Here is a 14,370-nt window from a genome sequence, read left to right as displayed (position 1 = left end):
CTGGGTCTCTTATATTTCCAAATAAATCTAATGATTGCTTTTTCTATTTCTATTTCTATAAAGAATGTCATTAGGGTTTTCACAGGAATTGCATTAAATCTGTATAATGCTTTTGGTTTTATGGCCATTTTGACAATATTAATTCTGCTTTATCCAGGAGCATGAGATATCTTTCCATCTACTGAGGTTTCTTCAATTTCTTTCTTTAGTGTTCTGTAGTTTTCATTGTAGAGGTCTTTCACCTCTTTTGTTAGATTGATTCCCAGGGTTTTTTTATTTGTTTGTTTGTTTGTTTTGAGACTGGGGTGATTGTGAATGGGGTAATTTTCCTAATTTCTTTTTCAGTGGATTTATTGCTGATATATAGGAATGCATTTGATTTATGGTTGTTGATTTTATATCCTGCTACTTTGCTAAATTCATTTATTAGTTCTAGAAGTTTTCCGGTGGAATTTTTGGATCTTCTAGATATAGGATGATGTCATCAACAAATAGTGATGGTTTGAGTTCTTCTTTACCTATTTGTGTCCCTTTAATATCTTTCTTTTGTCTAATTGTTCTGGCTAGAATTCCAAGGACTATGTTGGATAAAGTGGTGAAAGAGGACATCCCTGTCTTGTTCCAGTTTTTAGAGGGAATGCTTTCAATTTTTCTCCATTTAGAATGATGCTGGCCTTGGGTTTGACATATATAGCTTTTACAAGGCTAAGGTATGTTCCTACTCTCCCTAGTTTTTCTAACACAGAGGTCTGCTGTATTTTGTCAAATGCATTGTTTTGCTAACGGCTCAGTTCAGCTTCTGTACCCTTGCTTGCTTGCTTGCTGGCTGCTATGCCAACTGAGGTATGGTTTTTGTGAGTTTTGCCTTTAACGATCCTAAAACACTCAGGCTCAGGGCTGTTCCTTACAGAGACAGTTATGGGTCCTGCAAGGAGTAGTCACAGGCTGGCTGGCTACATAAAGACTCTCCAGTTTGGACAAAATGGACTTGGTATATTTTAGAGCAACCTGTCCCATTATGTCTAGTAGAAGGATGAGTATCTCTCTGCCCTGCCTATGGGACAAGCCAGCTTTGTACCTATCTGTAAATTCACTCCAGAATTCTTTCTCCTTTCATATTCACAAACATGAAGTCTCTGAATTGCCCTTCAAGTCTGTTGTAATACCTACGGATTCCCTCAATTAGAGTCATACAAAACCTTGGTTATCTGTATGAGATATAAACATCCTTTCACTTTATTAAAGTCATGATTTTACTGTTGAAAAGAACTATGTTTTAAAATGATAAAAGTAAGTTGGAGAAACTTACCCTCCCAGATAAAAAGTATTATGAACTGATTAGATATAAAACCTAGTGGAATGAATGCATACATTGATTGAAAGATCAATGCAATGATTAAAATCCAAGCTGTACCCAAATTAGTTACAATAAATTGGTAACAAAATAATTCTTTTTTTAAATCTGAGTATCACTGGTAAATATATTTATGTGTGTTTATGTGTGTGTGTGTGTGTGTGTGTGTGTGTGTGTAAAAAAAATGTGCCAAAGAGGAGCCCAGGAAAAAATAGCTTCACTGGAAAATTCTATGAAGTATTAAAGAGGAATTAATAAAATTCCTTTACAAATTCAACTGGAAAAAAATGGAAAAGGAGGGAATATTTCCTAATTCATTCATTGAGGCTAGAAATGCCCTCACACCAAAACCAAAGACATGAAAAAAAAAAAAAAACTAGAAGCCAGACCAATATTCCCTATGAATATAGATTCAAAATGCTTCAATAAAATACTATCAAACAGTATCCAGCAACACATGAAGAAGACTAGATATCAGTCCCAGGAATGCAACATTGGTTGGCCACAGGAAAATTACTGTCCAACCACCATATTAAAAGAATGAAGTGGAGAAAACTATATGATCATTTCAATATAAATTTCAAAAAGCATTTGAGAAGATCCCCCCCATACTCCTGAGATTTAAAAAATAAAATAAACAGTCACCTGGGCACAGTGACACTTGCCTATAATCCCAGTGATTCAGGAGGCTGAGCCAGGAGGAGCACCAGTTTGGGGACAGACTCAACAACTTAGGGAGAACCTAAGTTTGTCTTTCAATAAAAGGTAAGGACCTGGGATTGTGGCTCAGTGGTAGAGGGCTTGCCTAGAGTGTGTGAGGCACTGGGTTTGATTCTCAGCACCACATATAAATGAATGAGTAAAATAGAGGTCCATCAACATCTTTAGAAAACATAAAATTGGCTGAGGATGTGGCTCAGTGGTAGAGTGCCCCTGGATTCGATCCCCAATACAACAACAACAACAAAAACAACAACAAAAACCCAGCTCACAAACTTGAAACAGAAAGGAACTTCCTCAGTTGTTTCAAAGGGCACCTGAAAATCCTGCAGTGAAAACCATCCCTAAAATGGAGAGAAACCAAAGCTTTCCTTCTAAGACACCATTCCTGTTTAACACTGAAGTGTCACCTCTCTGAGAACAATTAGGCAAGAAATGAAATCAGTCACCAGAGAGCAGGGGGAAGAGTAAACCTCTATTTGAATATACCTTGATCTTATATAGAGAAAGAACCAACCAACCAAACAAACAAACAAAACACCTGTTAGGACTTACAGTAAATTCAACAAAGTTGCAGAATATAATAACAACATAACAACAGCTGCATTTGTATCCACTAGCAGAGAGCAATCAAAACATGAGATTTCACAAATCAGAGCTATACTGAGATTCCCTCTTACCCAGTCAGAATGGCAGTCCTCAAGATACAAATAACAGCAGGGCATGTGGCTTACGCCTGTAATCCCAGCAGCTCAGGAGGCTGAGGCAGGAGGATCACAGCTTCTAAGCCAGCCTCAGCAAGTTATCGAAGCTGTGAGTAACTTAGTGAGTCCCTGTCTCAAAATAAAAAATAAATAAAAAGGGATGAGGATGTGGCTCAGTGGTTAAGCATCCTTGAAATTCAATCCCTGGCACCAATATATATATAAAAAAATGAAATAGAAAGAATATAAATAACAATAAATGCTGGCAAGGATATAGGGGAAGGAACTCTTATACACTGTTGGCAGGGATATAAATTGGTACAGCTACTCTGGAAATAAGCGTAGAGGTTCCTCAAAGTTGTTGTGCTGGGACTGAACCCAGGGGCACTCTACCACTGAGCTGCACCCCTTTATTTTTTAAGTCCTCTTTATTTTTTATTTTGAGATAGGATCTCACTAAGTTGCTGAGGCTGGCCCTCCACCTCTCAAGGCACTGGGATCACAGGCCTGCACCTGTCTTCATAAGTGGAAAACAGAGGCAAACGCTAGGACTGAGAGACAAAAGTGCAGTGTGGGTACCTGCCAGGAGGGGTGACTCTGGACGGAAGGTGACTGAGGGACGGAAGCTGACAGACGGGCACCGGGTAGGACTCCCAGGAGGCAAGCTCTCCAGGACAGGCAAATCCAGAGACAGCAGAGGAGAGGCTGCCAGGGTGGAGAAAGGGCAATGGGCGACTGCTAATGTGGGATGGCTGTGTGGGGTGACAGGGTCCGGAGGGAGACAGAGGTGAGGGCACATACTGAAAACCACGGACTGCTGCCTTTCAAAATGGTGAATTGATGGTATGTGGACTTGATCTTTAAGAAGAAAGAAATTCATATTAAAACAAAAATCAAATTTTTCTTCTGTAAAGGATGAGGTGAACAGAGACCTCAAGAGCTGCCCAAGAGAGGTTAAATATCTCTAGCATTGGAGAGGGTACTTTAAAAAGCTGTATCAAGGCCTAAAAGTGTTGTGACTTGTTTTCTATTTGTTTGTTTGTTTGCGGTGCTGGGGATGGAAACCAGGGTTTCATGAACGCCAGGCAAGCCCTCTACTGCGGAGCCACAGCCCCAGTTCTGTATTGTTATTTTGAGATGGTCTCATTAAGTTGCCCAGGCTGGCCTCGAAATTCCCATCCTCCTGCTTCAGGCTCTCAAGTCTCAGGATCAGTTTTAAGATTTTAATATCAGTTGAGTCAAGTTTTAGTGCCAGAAATTTATTCTAAAGAAATAATCATGGGGGGCTGGGGATGTGGCTCAAGCCGTAGCGCGCTTGCCTGGCATGTGTGCCGCCCGGGTTCGATCCTCAGCACCACATACCAACAAAGATGTTGTGTCCGCCGAGAACTAATAAATATTAAAATCTCTCTCTCTCTCTCTCTCTCTTAAAAAAAAAAAAGAAATAATCATGGATGTACAGAAAGATTTAGTAATCTGGGTGTTCATTATATCCTTGATTAAAATGAGAAAATGTGAGATAAGCTAAATGACTAATGATGAGCTAACATGCATAATGTTAGGATAATAACTGGAAAGTGGTTGCAATATTCTCTTAATTGAAAGAAGTAGGTTGCAAAACTATATAATAGGATCTCGTTTACTTTGTAGACTCCCACATGCATATTAGAATGAAAATATTAAAATGTTAATAGTGATCATTTGGGGGTGGGAGAATCATTTATATTTATGGAAACAACTAGCAATTCCCTATCACTATCATTATCTACAATTGTAACTTCTTTCTTTCTTTCTTTCTTTCTTTCTTTCTTTCTTTCTTTCTTTCTTTCCTTTCTTTCTTTCTTTCTTTCTTTCTTTCTCCTTCCTTCCTTCCTTCCTTCCTTCCTTCCTTCCTTCCTTCCTTCCTTCCTTCCTTCCTTCCTTTCTTTCTTTCCTTCTTTCTAATGGTTCTCAGTCTCTGTCCCACCGTGAGACCCAAGTGCCTTTGGAGCATGGATCTTTCTGACCTACACCCTGCTGTGTCCTGAGGACTTAGTGGCAGTATGCAGACCCTCAATAGACTTGTTTGTATCAGTGAGTGAATACATTGTTTTCATTGTAAAAAGATCTACTTAAAATCCAACTCATTGGGCTGGGGCTGTAGCTCAGTGGCAGAGCGCTTGCCTAGCTTGCATGGGTTCCATGCTCAGCACCACATAAAAATAAACAAATAAAATAAAGGCATTCTTTCCATCTACAACTACAAAAAAAGTTTTTTAAAAACCCAAACTCATCATCTGCATTATAGAGGGGTGGTCGTGCATAGTCCCTGACACTTGTTCCTCCACAGGAACAAATATTGGCACCTTCTTCTAGAGGCTTCACCAAATCCCCCACTTCTGGGAAAGCTGTGTGGCAGCCACAGTGCTGGATCTTGCATGGCAGCCTTGGTGCTTCCTGCTGGCTTCCTGCTGGCTTCCTGATGCCCTGTCTTACCCCCTTGGGTGTGCCTGGGGAAGATTCCATCTGATTTGCCTCTGCCCAAAGCCACTGCCAATGCTTTGCATGTGGTGGCACTCCATACCTGTAAGTGTTCTGCATTTTGTGACTTGCGTGTCAGAACCCATTATTTGCTACTGAAAACCACCACACGCAACGAACTTCAGTTTTGTAGTTTGGGATCTTCAGGAAATATGCTGTCTCCAAGAAATGCCTAACACTTTAGCCAGGGCAAATGGCAGCCCGGGTTAAGACACTGACACTCTGCTGTGGAGACGAGGGTCCATCCTCATGTTACCACTTCCACTGAAGCTAACGGTGGGTAAAGAGAAGTGATGGGAGGAGAGGGGAGGGCATGGGGAGATAGGAAGGACAGCAGAATGAAACTGCCATTATTATTACTGTGTGCCTATACTGACTGCAGGACCAATGTGATTCTGCAACCTGTGCCTCAGAAAAACGAGATACTATACCCCATCTGACTCAAACGCATGATATGTCAAGGTCATCGTACCAAGGTCATTAATTAGTGTAACTAATTAAAACAAAACAGAACAGAAAGGCACCTTCCCTCTGGGCAGCTCGGGGGGCCCCCTTATCTGGCCTTTCTGTCTCCCGCGTTAGTTGAGCATTTCATCCCGCGTGTCGGGGGCGGCTCCCCGCTGCCCACCCTTCTCCCTCTTGGCTGGAAGAGGCTGCTTTGCTTTGAAACCCAGCGGGCAACCCGCGCCCAGGGGCCGGGCGCACGGAGGTCGGGCGTCCAGCCGCGCGCTGGGCGGTGCGGAGTCGCGGCGGGGCCCCTCTGCGCGGGCGGGGGCCGGGCGGGTCGCGCGCCTGCGTGTCCGCGCGCCCGGAGCCGCCCCGAGCCGAGCCAGGGGGCGTGCGCGGGGGCGGGCGCCTGGGCGTGCGCGGGGGCGGGCGGCGCACTGGGGCCCACGGCGGCTGCGGGGCGGCGTTGGCGGCGTCGACCCAGCGGGACAGCGCGGCGGCCCGAGGCTGGGGGCCCGCGGCCGCGCGTCGCCGGACGGGAGGCTGGGGGGCCGCGGCCGGGGGGCCGAGCGGGTCGGGGGCCGGGGCCGGGCCCGGGGCGCGGCGGCTCCGGCGGCTCCGGCGGCCCGGGCGGCCCGGAGGGACCCCGGCGGGGCCATGGCAGCCGGCAGCATCACCACGCTGCCCGCACTGCCCGAGGACGTCGGCGGCGGCGCCTTCCCGCCCGGCCACTTCAAGGACCCCAAGCGGCTCTACTGCAAAAACGGAGGCTTCTTCCTGCGCATCCACCCAGACGGCCGAGTGGACGGGGTCCGGGAGAAGAGCGACCCCCACAGTGAGTGCCGTCCCGCCCCTGTCCCCGTCCCCGTCCAGGCGCCCTCCCTGCCCCCGCCCCGCGCCCGCTCCTCTCCCGCCTACTGGGTCGGTGGCCTCTTTCCGAGCTGCCGGGCTGCGGGCTCCCCGAGTGGACGGTCCCCCTGCGCCGAGCGGGGGCGCCCCTCCCCTCGCGGGCCCCTGGTGGCGTCGCGATGCCGTAGGCGGAGAGGAGATCCCGCGGGGGAGCCGGCCGCGTCCCCGTCGAGTGACTGCCTCCTTTCGGGTGCGTGCGGTGGTCCCAGGGTCCCAGACCCGAGGGACTAGGGCAGGATTAAGTGTGCTCCATTGGGAAAATACCTTTCCCACATCCTGCTGTCACATTCCCACTCAGTGAGACGCGAGGCATCTGGCACAGTACCGACCCGCGCAGGTTTCTTTCCCTCCTGATGAACGTTGAAAGAGCCCGAGCGAAAAGAGATAAAAACGATTCGGGACTTTGTTCATAAGTGCGACAGACCTTTTATTCAACCATGAACAGACGTGCACAGCCCTAGCGTAACCCCCAAGTCGTTATCTTTGGGACCTTGAGCAGTACTTAACCGCTGAGCAGGTCCTTCTCCTTGGAGTGCTGCTAATCTACCCTTGCCTAGGTTGGAGGATGAAATGAGAATTACACTTCTGCTCTCTGGGAAAAGGATCTTTTTGTGCTTATAGTAATAACATTGGCCTGATCAGTGGTCGTCGAACTCTAGGGTGCATAGGGAATCACCAGGAGGGTTTGCTATAAGGCCATTGCTGGACCCCATCCCCGGGAATTCCATGTTGGAGCGAGGGTTGAACACCTTCATTACTAAGTTCCAGGCAGTGCTGACCTGGGCACTGCCTGGAACTTGGAGGGCCTCTGGTCTAAGAGAAAGTAGGAAGAAAAGGGCATAATTTACAACCCTTGGGATCTGAAGTGAGAGAGAAGAGACTGGAATCAGTTTTAAACAGCCCTCTGCAAATAGGTAAGACATCTGTTTCAAAGCTCTGGTCCCGGCACTCCTTCCTTTATGGGTTCCAGAAAAGAGCAGCAAGTTCCCCAGCTCCCTTGCCCAGCAGCCCTGCCTTTATCTTGAGATGCTCAGGAAGGAGGGGAAGGAAGAAGAGAAACATGACCATCAAACAGGAATGGGAAAAGCACTTGTAGATTTGCTGTCTTTTCTTTATACTTAAGTTTTTAAACTCATAAAAAACCAAAATTGTGGTGGCATGATGTTTCAGTATATGTGCAATAAAAATTGTGTAATGTTTAAATCAAGTCAAACATTTCTACCTCTCAAACACCTGCCATTTCTTTATGGTAAAAATTTCGAAAATCCTCTCTTATAGCTTTGTGAAATGGGCAACACATTGCTGTCTTCTCTCATTACTACTGCATCGCTACTGTGCAACAGCACACCAGAATCTCTTGCTTCTATGAAACTATAAATTAGTATTAGCTGGGTATTTATTGCTTCCAAAATAGCAACCAGTAGAAGATGAAGGTCATCAATTTTTTTTTTCGGGCCTACCATATTTTAAACAGCTGAACCACTATTCAGTAAAACTGAAGCTGCTTGTCACTTCAAATAGGGGTTAGCACTGCTCTGTTCCGTTTACTTGAGCAACCAGTTACCTTTGTTTTAAGCTTGCTCTGAAGTTGTTGGGCTGGCTCAGTTGATGGGCAAAGGTGTCTCAGTTTTATTCTTTTCTAGTATCTGTTGCTTAAGAAGCATGTTTCATGATTAAAGAACAGTAGAATTCCTCAGATTAGGTTCATAATTGGGGCTTCACTTGATACTCTTTTTTTCTTTTTTTTTTTTTTGAGAGAGAGAGAGATAATTTTTCAGTATTTACTTTTTTAGTTCTCGGCGGACACAACATCTTTACTTTATTTTTATGTGGTGCTGAGAATCAAACCCAGAGCCCCCCGCATGCTAGGCAAGCAAGCTATCGCTTGAGCCACATCCCCAGCCCGATACTCTTTTTAATACTCTTATCATCTAGAGTATTTTGGATACTCTGCTGCATTGTTTTTTCTTTGAAGCTCTTTTCTTTCTTTTTTTTTTAAGAGAAAGAGAGAGAAATATATATATATATATATATATATATATATATATATATATATATATTTAGTTTTTGGTGGACACAACATCTTTGTTTGTTTGTGGTGCTGAGGACTGAACCCGGGCTGCACGCATGCCAGGCGAGCACGCTACCGCTTGAGCCCCAGCCCCAGCCCCTGAAGCTCTTTTCTTTACAGTAAAAGGACATACACACTGTGAGTAGGGGCAGCTCTGAACTGCATACCACATTATTACCCTTGGGAAAACAGCCATCAAGGTTTTCTTCCCAACTGTGGCTTGGCTTTTCATTTGCACTTTAACTGTGGTTCTTGAATGGGGCGTGGCGATGGTGGGGTGATGATTTTGCCCCCCAGGGTACATTCAGCAATGCTTGGAGAAGTCTGTAGTTGCTGTAACCTGGAAGGGTGCCCCTGGACGGTGGGTAGAGCTACCAGAGTGCGGTTGAACCTACTGCACGCACAGGATAGTTCCAGCAAAGAAAAAAAAAATGGTCTCACCCGAATGTCATGCCCCATTCTTCAGTGTGTTTTGTCTCATTGATCTGAAAACCTGACATTTGGAGATTTATTCCTTTGACGTGACACTTTCTGCCCAGATCTTCTAACATGCTAATGGCCGAGTTTAACCATTTTTGAACTTGAAGTATGAGTGCAGTTCTTACCCCAGGACAGAGCAGGAGTGGAGTTTGGACAGGGTTGCTTCGAAGACTGTGGTGTGAATGGTGGGTGCCTGGTGGGTGCGGGTGTGGGGCAGGGAAACTGAAAACAGAGATAGGAGGAGAAGACCCAATACACACATGTCTCCCTGCTCCGTGTTGCTGAAATCAGTTGGAGTCACTCTGGGTATTTCCATTTGCTGGCTGGTCCCACCGCCCTGCAGTGTTCTTCATTTGACTGAGCCTTGATAGAAGCAGAGGTCAAAGGGCTGCAGAGTCCAGCATGTGTGCTGCCCTTGGCTGTCCTGGTGGCTGCTGGATCTCAGCAAGCCCCCTCTCTGGCCATGGGCGTGTAGTGTACTGGGTGTGCTCTGAAGCTTCGAAGCTGGCAGCAAACACAGGAGAGAACATTTGATCCCAAGCAGCACGTCCATCCCGTGCTGCAGCAGTGGGTGAATGTATGCTGCCTAGGCACATGTTAGCGTTCGATTTATTCCAGATGTTCTCCTAGAGGCCAAAAACGAGGCACTCAGAAGGGCTACATCTGCCCTGGGCTTCTCCCAGGAGGTGACTGCCTGCCGTTCACACTGTTCTGCTTCCAGGCACCGGAGGACATCAAGGCTTGGAGAGACCCAGGGCCTACCCCTCCTGCCTGGGGAAGGGGTGGGGTCCTGGGTGGCGAGTCCCTTCTCTTTGACACTACACGTGCTCCAGGAAACACAGTTCATAACATCACGGGACGTGAAACTCAAAGGGAGCTCCAGACCTCCAGCTCACCTGGAGATTGAGTTCAGGAGGGGTCCCCTTGTCTGAGTTCCCCTGTGGATTCACCTCCTGCCCGCTTCTTGCCCACCTGGTCCTGCCTCCCTACCCTCCTGCTCCTCTCCTTCAGTCAGAGCCTCCCTGCGCTGTTGATGGGGCAGGTGCTGCGCTGCCCAGCCCTTGGGAGTTTCTGCTAGCTCCAGGTTCCTCCGGTTCTGCCTTTGGGCAAAGCCACCTTACCTTCTCCTATTGCCCCGTGTCGGCGGGGACCCTTGGTTTAAGGACACTCGTCCTCACCTTCCTTGGTGATCTCTCTAGGTGATCCCCCTAGTTTGCCTTAATGAACATGATGCTTACTGAATACTGTTTGTATGTAGTCAACAAATGAAGTCAGAGTCTAATAGCGTTTTTAATGCTGGAAATCACGTAATCGGTCCAGCCACGAAAGGACAATTCATGAGTCACAGATGTTACCACACCTTGGAGTCTTTAAGACGCGTTCTGTGCCAAGTGACTTCAGCCCAGGGAAGGCAGCGGCCCTCACGACCTGCCCTGAGGGCTCTTGCTGGTGGTTATAAAATAGCCGTTATGTAAGAGACCTCGACGGTGCTAGACCCCCACAGTGCCGGGCGGTCGCCCGAGACCCCCGTTTTGATTAATGATGCTGTTTTACTCTGATGGCCATACTTTTAAAGTTTTAATTTGGAAATAAAATGTTGCAGCTGTAAGAAACAAAACAACCATTCTTTATGCATTATAAGCAAAAACTGACTTTGTGTACTTATTGATTCTGAGAAACTGCAGTCAGCGATGCTAACAAAGGCCATTTAAGGTATCACTTGTGGCCACCGCTGTTCCCAAGTGCAGGAGCCTCGTCCACAGTGTGGCAGCATGTGTGCCCCAGTGTTTGTGTGTCTTTCCTGACCAGCATTCTGGATTTTCCAGACACCCCTCCTGAGCCCCTTGGTGTGTAGCACACGTCTGTGAGGGGGCGGGCTGGGTGAGATGGGGGGCAGGGCAAGCCAGCAGTTGCTTGGCCTCTGCCATTCCTACAGGTGTCTTGTGAGTTCCTTTTGAGCTTGCCGTTTCCTGCGTTCCAAGATCAGGGGTCTGCTCTTCCATCACTGTCAGCAGTAGCACCTCATCACCGCTTGGGTTTTGGCAAAGTAGTGGGACTGATACTTGTCAGCAGAGTGTGGCTAGGAAAGGCCATTGTGTGCCGGGGCCTTCGGCCCTCCCTGGAGTAACCCCTGTTAGGCCAGCTGTTTTGAGTCCTTTCCTGTTAAACTTTCTCTGTAATAACTTAGGCCAGGGACACCCTGTCAACTAGGTCATTTGCAGACCAGGAACTTGAGGAGATGAACTCACAGTGGTGACTCCCAGAAACGTCCTCCAGGGAGCCCTTGACTGTGGCTCTCGGGGGCCAGCCTGGCCCTATCCTGAACCCCTGTTGGATGGGTTTAGTTGGAGAGACTTGGAGAGCCTGGTGGCAACAGGCAGCCGGTACTCAGCATTCAACTTGTGTGTAATCCTCTGTCACCCTTCGTGACCAGTGTCACCTTCACACTTACCATTTATAGACCTCTGGAATGGCTGTGTGCGTGTGTAGTAGGTGTATTTCTTTATGGTGTAGATGTGATGTCCTCCAAAAGCTCATGTGTGAGACCATGCAAGAAGGTTTGGAGGAGAAATGACTGAGGTACAGGAGCCTCAACCCAGTCAGTGAACTGACCCTGGTGGGATGAACTGTGGGGTACCCGGAGGAGGTGGGCCGTGGCTGGAGGAGGTGGGCATTGGGGGTGTGGCTTTGGGGGATATAGTTTGTATCTGGAGAGGAGAATTTCTCTCTCTTGCTTCCTGATCTCATGTGAGCCGCTTCCCTCCACCACATGCTCTGCCATGATGTTCAGCCTCACCCCAGGGAGTGGAGCCGGCCTTCCCTGGACTGAGACCTCTGAAACTGTGAGCCCTCAAATAAACTCTTCCTCCCCTACAGTTGTGCTGGTCAGGTCTGTTAGTCACAGCAGCGAAAAAGCTGTCTAAAACCATTTCCAAGGGTTTTTGACGTCTCCAAGTTAACTTCTAAGTTGAATTCGCTGCTAGAATTTTGAAATGAAAGGTTCACAGGTGTTCAAGGTATTTTAGAGGTAAAACAAAATGAGGTTATATGAATATTAAATGTTATATTCCAGGTATAGCTGAACTGTTGAAAGTAATGATCCCGGTTTAATTTATAATTAAGCTGCACGTTAATTTATAATGAAAATTTATAATTAAAGAATGACAAATCAGCCCAGAAAGAAGTGTTTCTTTTTTGAAGGATTGTAGGAACAGTGCTACCCAGGCTGGTCCTGTGAGTGGACTGTTCTCTGTCATGATTGGCACTGTGAGAAGATTCTGGTACCGTCGGGTAGGAGCTGCTGCTCCACCCTGTGAACAGGTATCCTAGAGGGCTCTGGGCTCACTGCAGGAGCCGGTGATGGAAACTGCTCTGCGGACCTTCCAGCTGCCCCTGGGCCATGCTCTGTGGACTTCGGTGAGGCGGCTCCATCTCTCCACACAGGGACGTGTCCACTCAGACCCTGGGCAGTCTCTTACGAAGAGTTGGGTACAACAGAGTTATATTCTCAGAGCCTTTGGGAACCCTAGAGCTGGCTGTTGGTGTTACTTAGGATGACCTGTAGGAAGACAGTCATTTTTCAGGAAAGATTGCTTAGAACTCTGTCAGGATTTCTGGTTTCTCTGAGAAGTGCTCAGGGTTGTCGTCCCACCGAGTGACGGCCTCAGGTATGCTGCACAGGTATGCTGCATGCACTCCATTCTTTTGTGGATTTGATTCTGGAATCCTGTGTCTTCACTTCTTTCTCCTTCCCTCCCTCTCTCCCTCCCTCCCTCTCTCCCTACTTCCCTCCCTCCCTACTTCCCTCCCTCCCTCCTCCCCTCCCTCCCTCTCTCCCTCCTTCCCTCCCTCCCTCCCTTCCCTCCCTCCTTCCCTCCCTCCCTCTCTCCCTCCTTCCCTCCCTCCCTCTCTCCCTACTTCCCTCCTTCCCTCCCTTCCTTCCTCCCTCCCTCCCTCTCTCCCTCCTTCCCTCCCTCCCTCCTTCCCTCCCTCCCTCTCTCCCTCCTTCCCTCCCTCCCTCTCTCCCTCCTTCCCTCCCTCCCTCCTTCCCTCCCTCCCTCCCTCCTTATCTCCCTCCTTCCCTCCCTCCCTCTCTCCCTCCTTCCCTCACTCCCTTCCCTCCCTCCTTCCCTCCCTCCCTCTCTCCCTCCTTCCTTCCCTCCCTCCCTCTCTCCCTACTTCCCTCCTTCCTTCCCTTCCTTCCTCCCTCCCTCCCTCTCTCCCTACATCCCTCCCTCCCTCCCTCTCTCCCTCCTTCCCTCCCTCCCTTCCTCCTTCCCTCCCTCCTTCCCTCCCTCCCTCTCTCCCTCCCTTCCTCTCTCCCTACTTCCCTCCTTCCCTCCCTTCCTTCCTCCCTTCCTTCCTCCCTCCCTCCCTCTCTCCCTCCCTCCCTCCCTTCCCTTCCTCTCTCCCTCCCTTCCCTCCGTACTTCCCTCCCTCCCTCTCTCCCTACTTCCCTCCTTCCCTCCCTTCCTTCCTCCCTTCCTTCCTCCCTCCCTCCCTCTCTCCCTCCCTCCCTCCCTCCCTTCCCTCCCTCTCTCCCTCCCTTCCCTCCCTCCCTCCCTCCCTCCCTCTCTCCCTACTTCCCTCCCTCCCTCCCTTCCTTCCTTCCCTCCTTCTTCAGCTCTCTCTCTCTTTCCCCACTCGGGTTGAGGCCTTCTCGGAGAGCTGTGGTCTGCTGGTGCAGCTCCATGGCTTCCCATTTGTCCCTTCCTGGCCGTGCCGGCCCTGCCCAGCTGCCCCTCACCGGGTGGGCTCTCCTGCGTCTCCTCTTTCTTCTGGTCTGTTCTCTCCGGCCCCCAGGGAGAGCTGGTCTTGCTTCTGTTACATTCTCACCGTCCTGCAGCAGAACATTGCTTGTCTGTCTGTCCTGGTCCTCTCTGCCTCCTGCTGCCCCAAGGACAGACTCACCGCCACGGCTGCAGTGGACTGGGTAAAGCGCTAGCTCGCGCCGTTCCTCAGCGGGAGCCCGTCCTGGCGGCCTTCCACGGGTCAGGAGGTCATTCTTCTGGGCGCCCCGAGTGGTTGGAGGCTGGTTTCCTCTTGGTGGGTTGGCCTCCCAGTCCAGGGCTCCTGGCCCTCGTGACTTTCCCTGGCCCCACTCTGCGGCCTAGGCCCTGACCGCACCTAGCTGGCCTTCCTGCTCCAGGGCCACCTCTGAGCCC

General features: G+C 48.9%; 1 protein-coding gene across 2 annotated transcripts in view; it reads left to right on the top strand.

The window, feature by feature from the left end:
* Positions 1-6,402: 6,402 nt before the first annotated feature.
* LOC144257245 (fibroblast growth factor 2-like) overlaps positions 6,403-14,370 on the top strand; it is a 65,735-nt gene continuing 57,767 nt past the window's right edge. For both annotated transcript variants that reach the window (XR_013344400.1, XM_077803371.1), the window contains exon 1: positions 6,403-6,580. Coding sequence is in view for 1 of the 2 variants with exons in the window: in XM_077803371.1 (XP_077659497.1) it covers positions 6,403-6,580 (178 nt within the window). In the remaining variant the exon portion in view is untranslated. The remainder of the gene's footprint in view (positions 6,581-14,370) is intronic.

This window comes from Urocitellus parryii, chromosome 10 (genome assembly GCF_045843805.1).
Source record: "Urocitellus parryii isolate mUroPar1 chromosome 10, mUroPar1.hap1, whole genome shotgun sequence".
Lineage (NCBI taxonomy): Eukaryota > Metazoa > Chordata > Mammalia > Rodentia > Sciuridae > Urocitellus > Urocitellus parryii.
The sequence above is the reverse complement of the archived record's forward strand: the minus strand, read 5'-3'. Positions and strand labels throughout refer to the sequence as shown.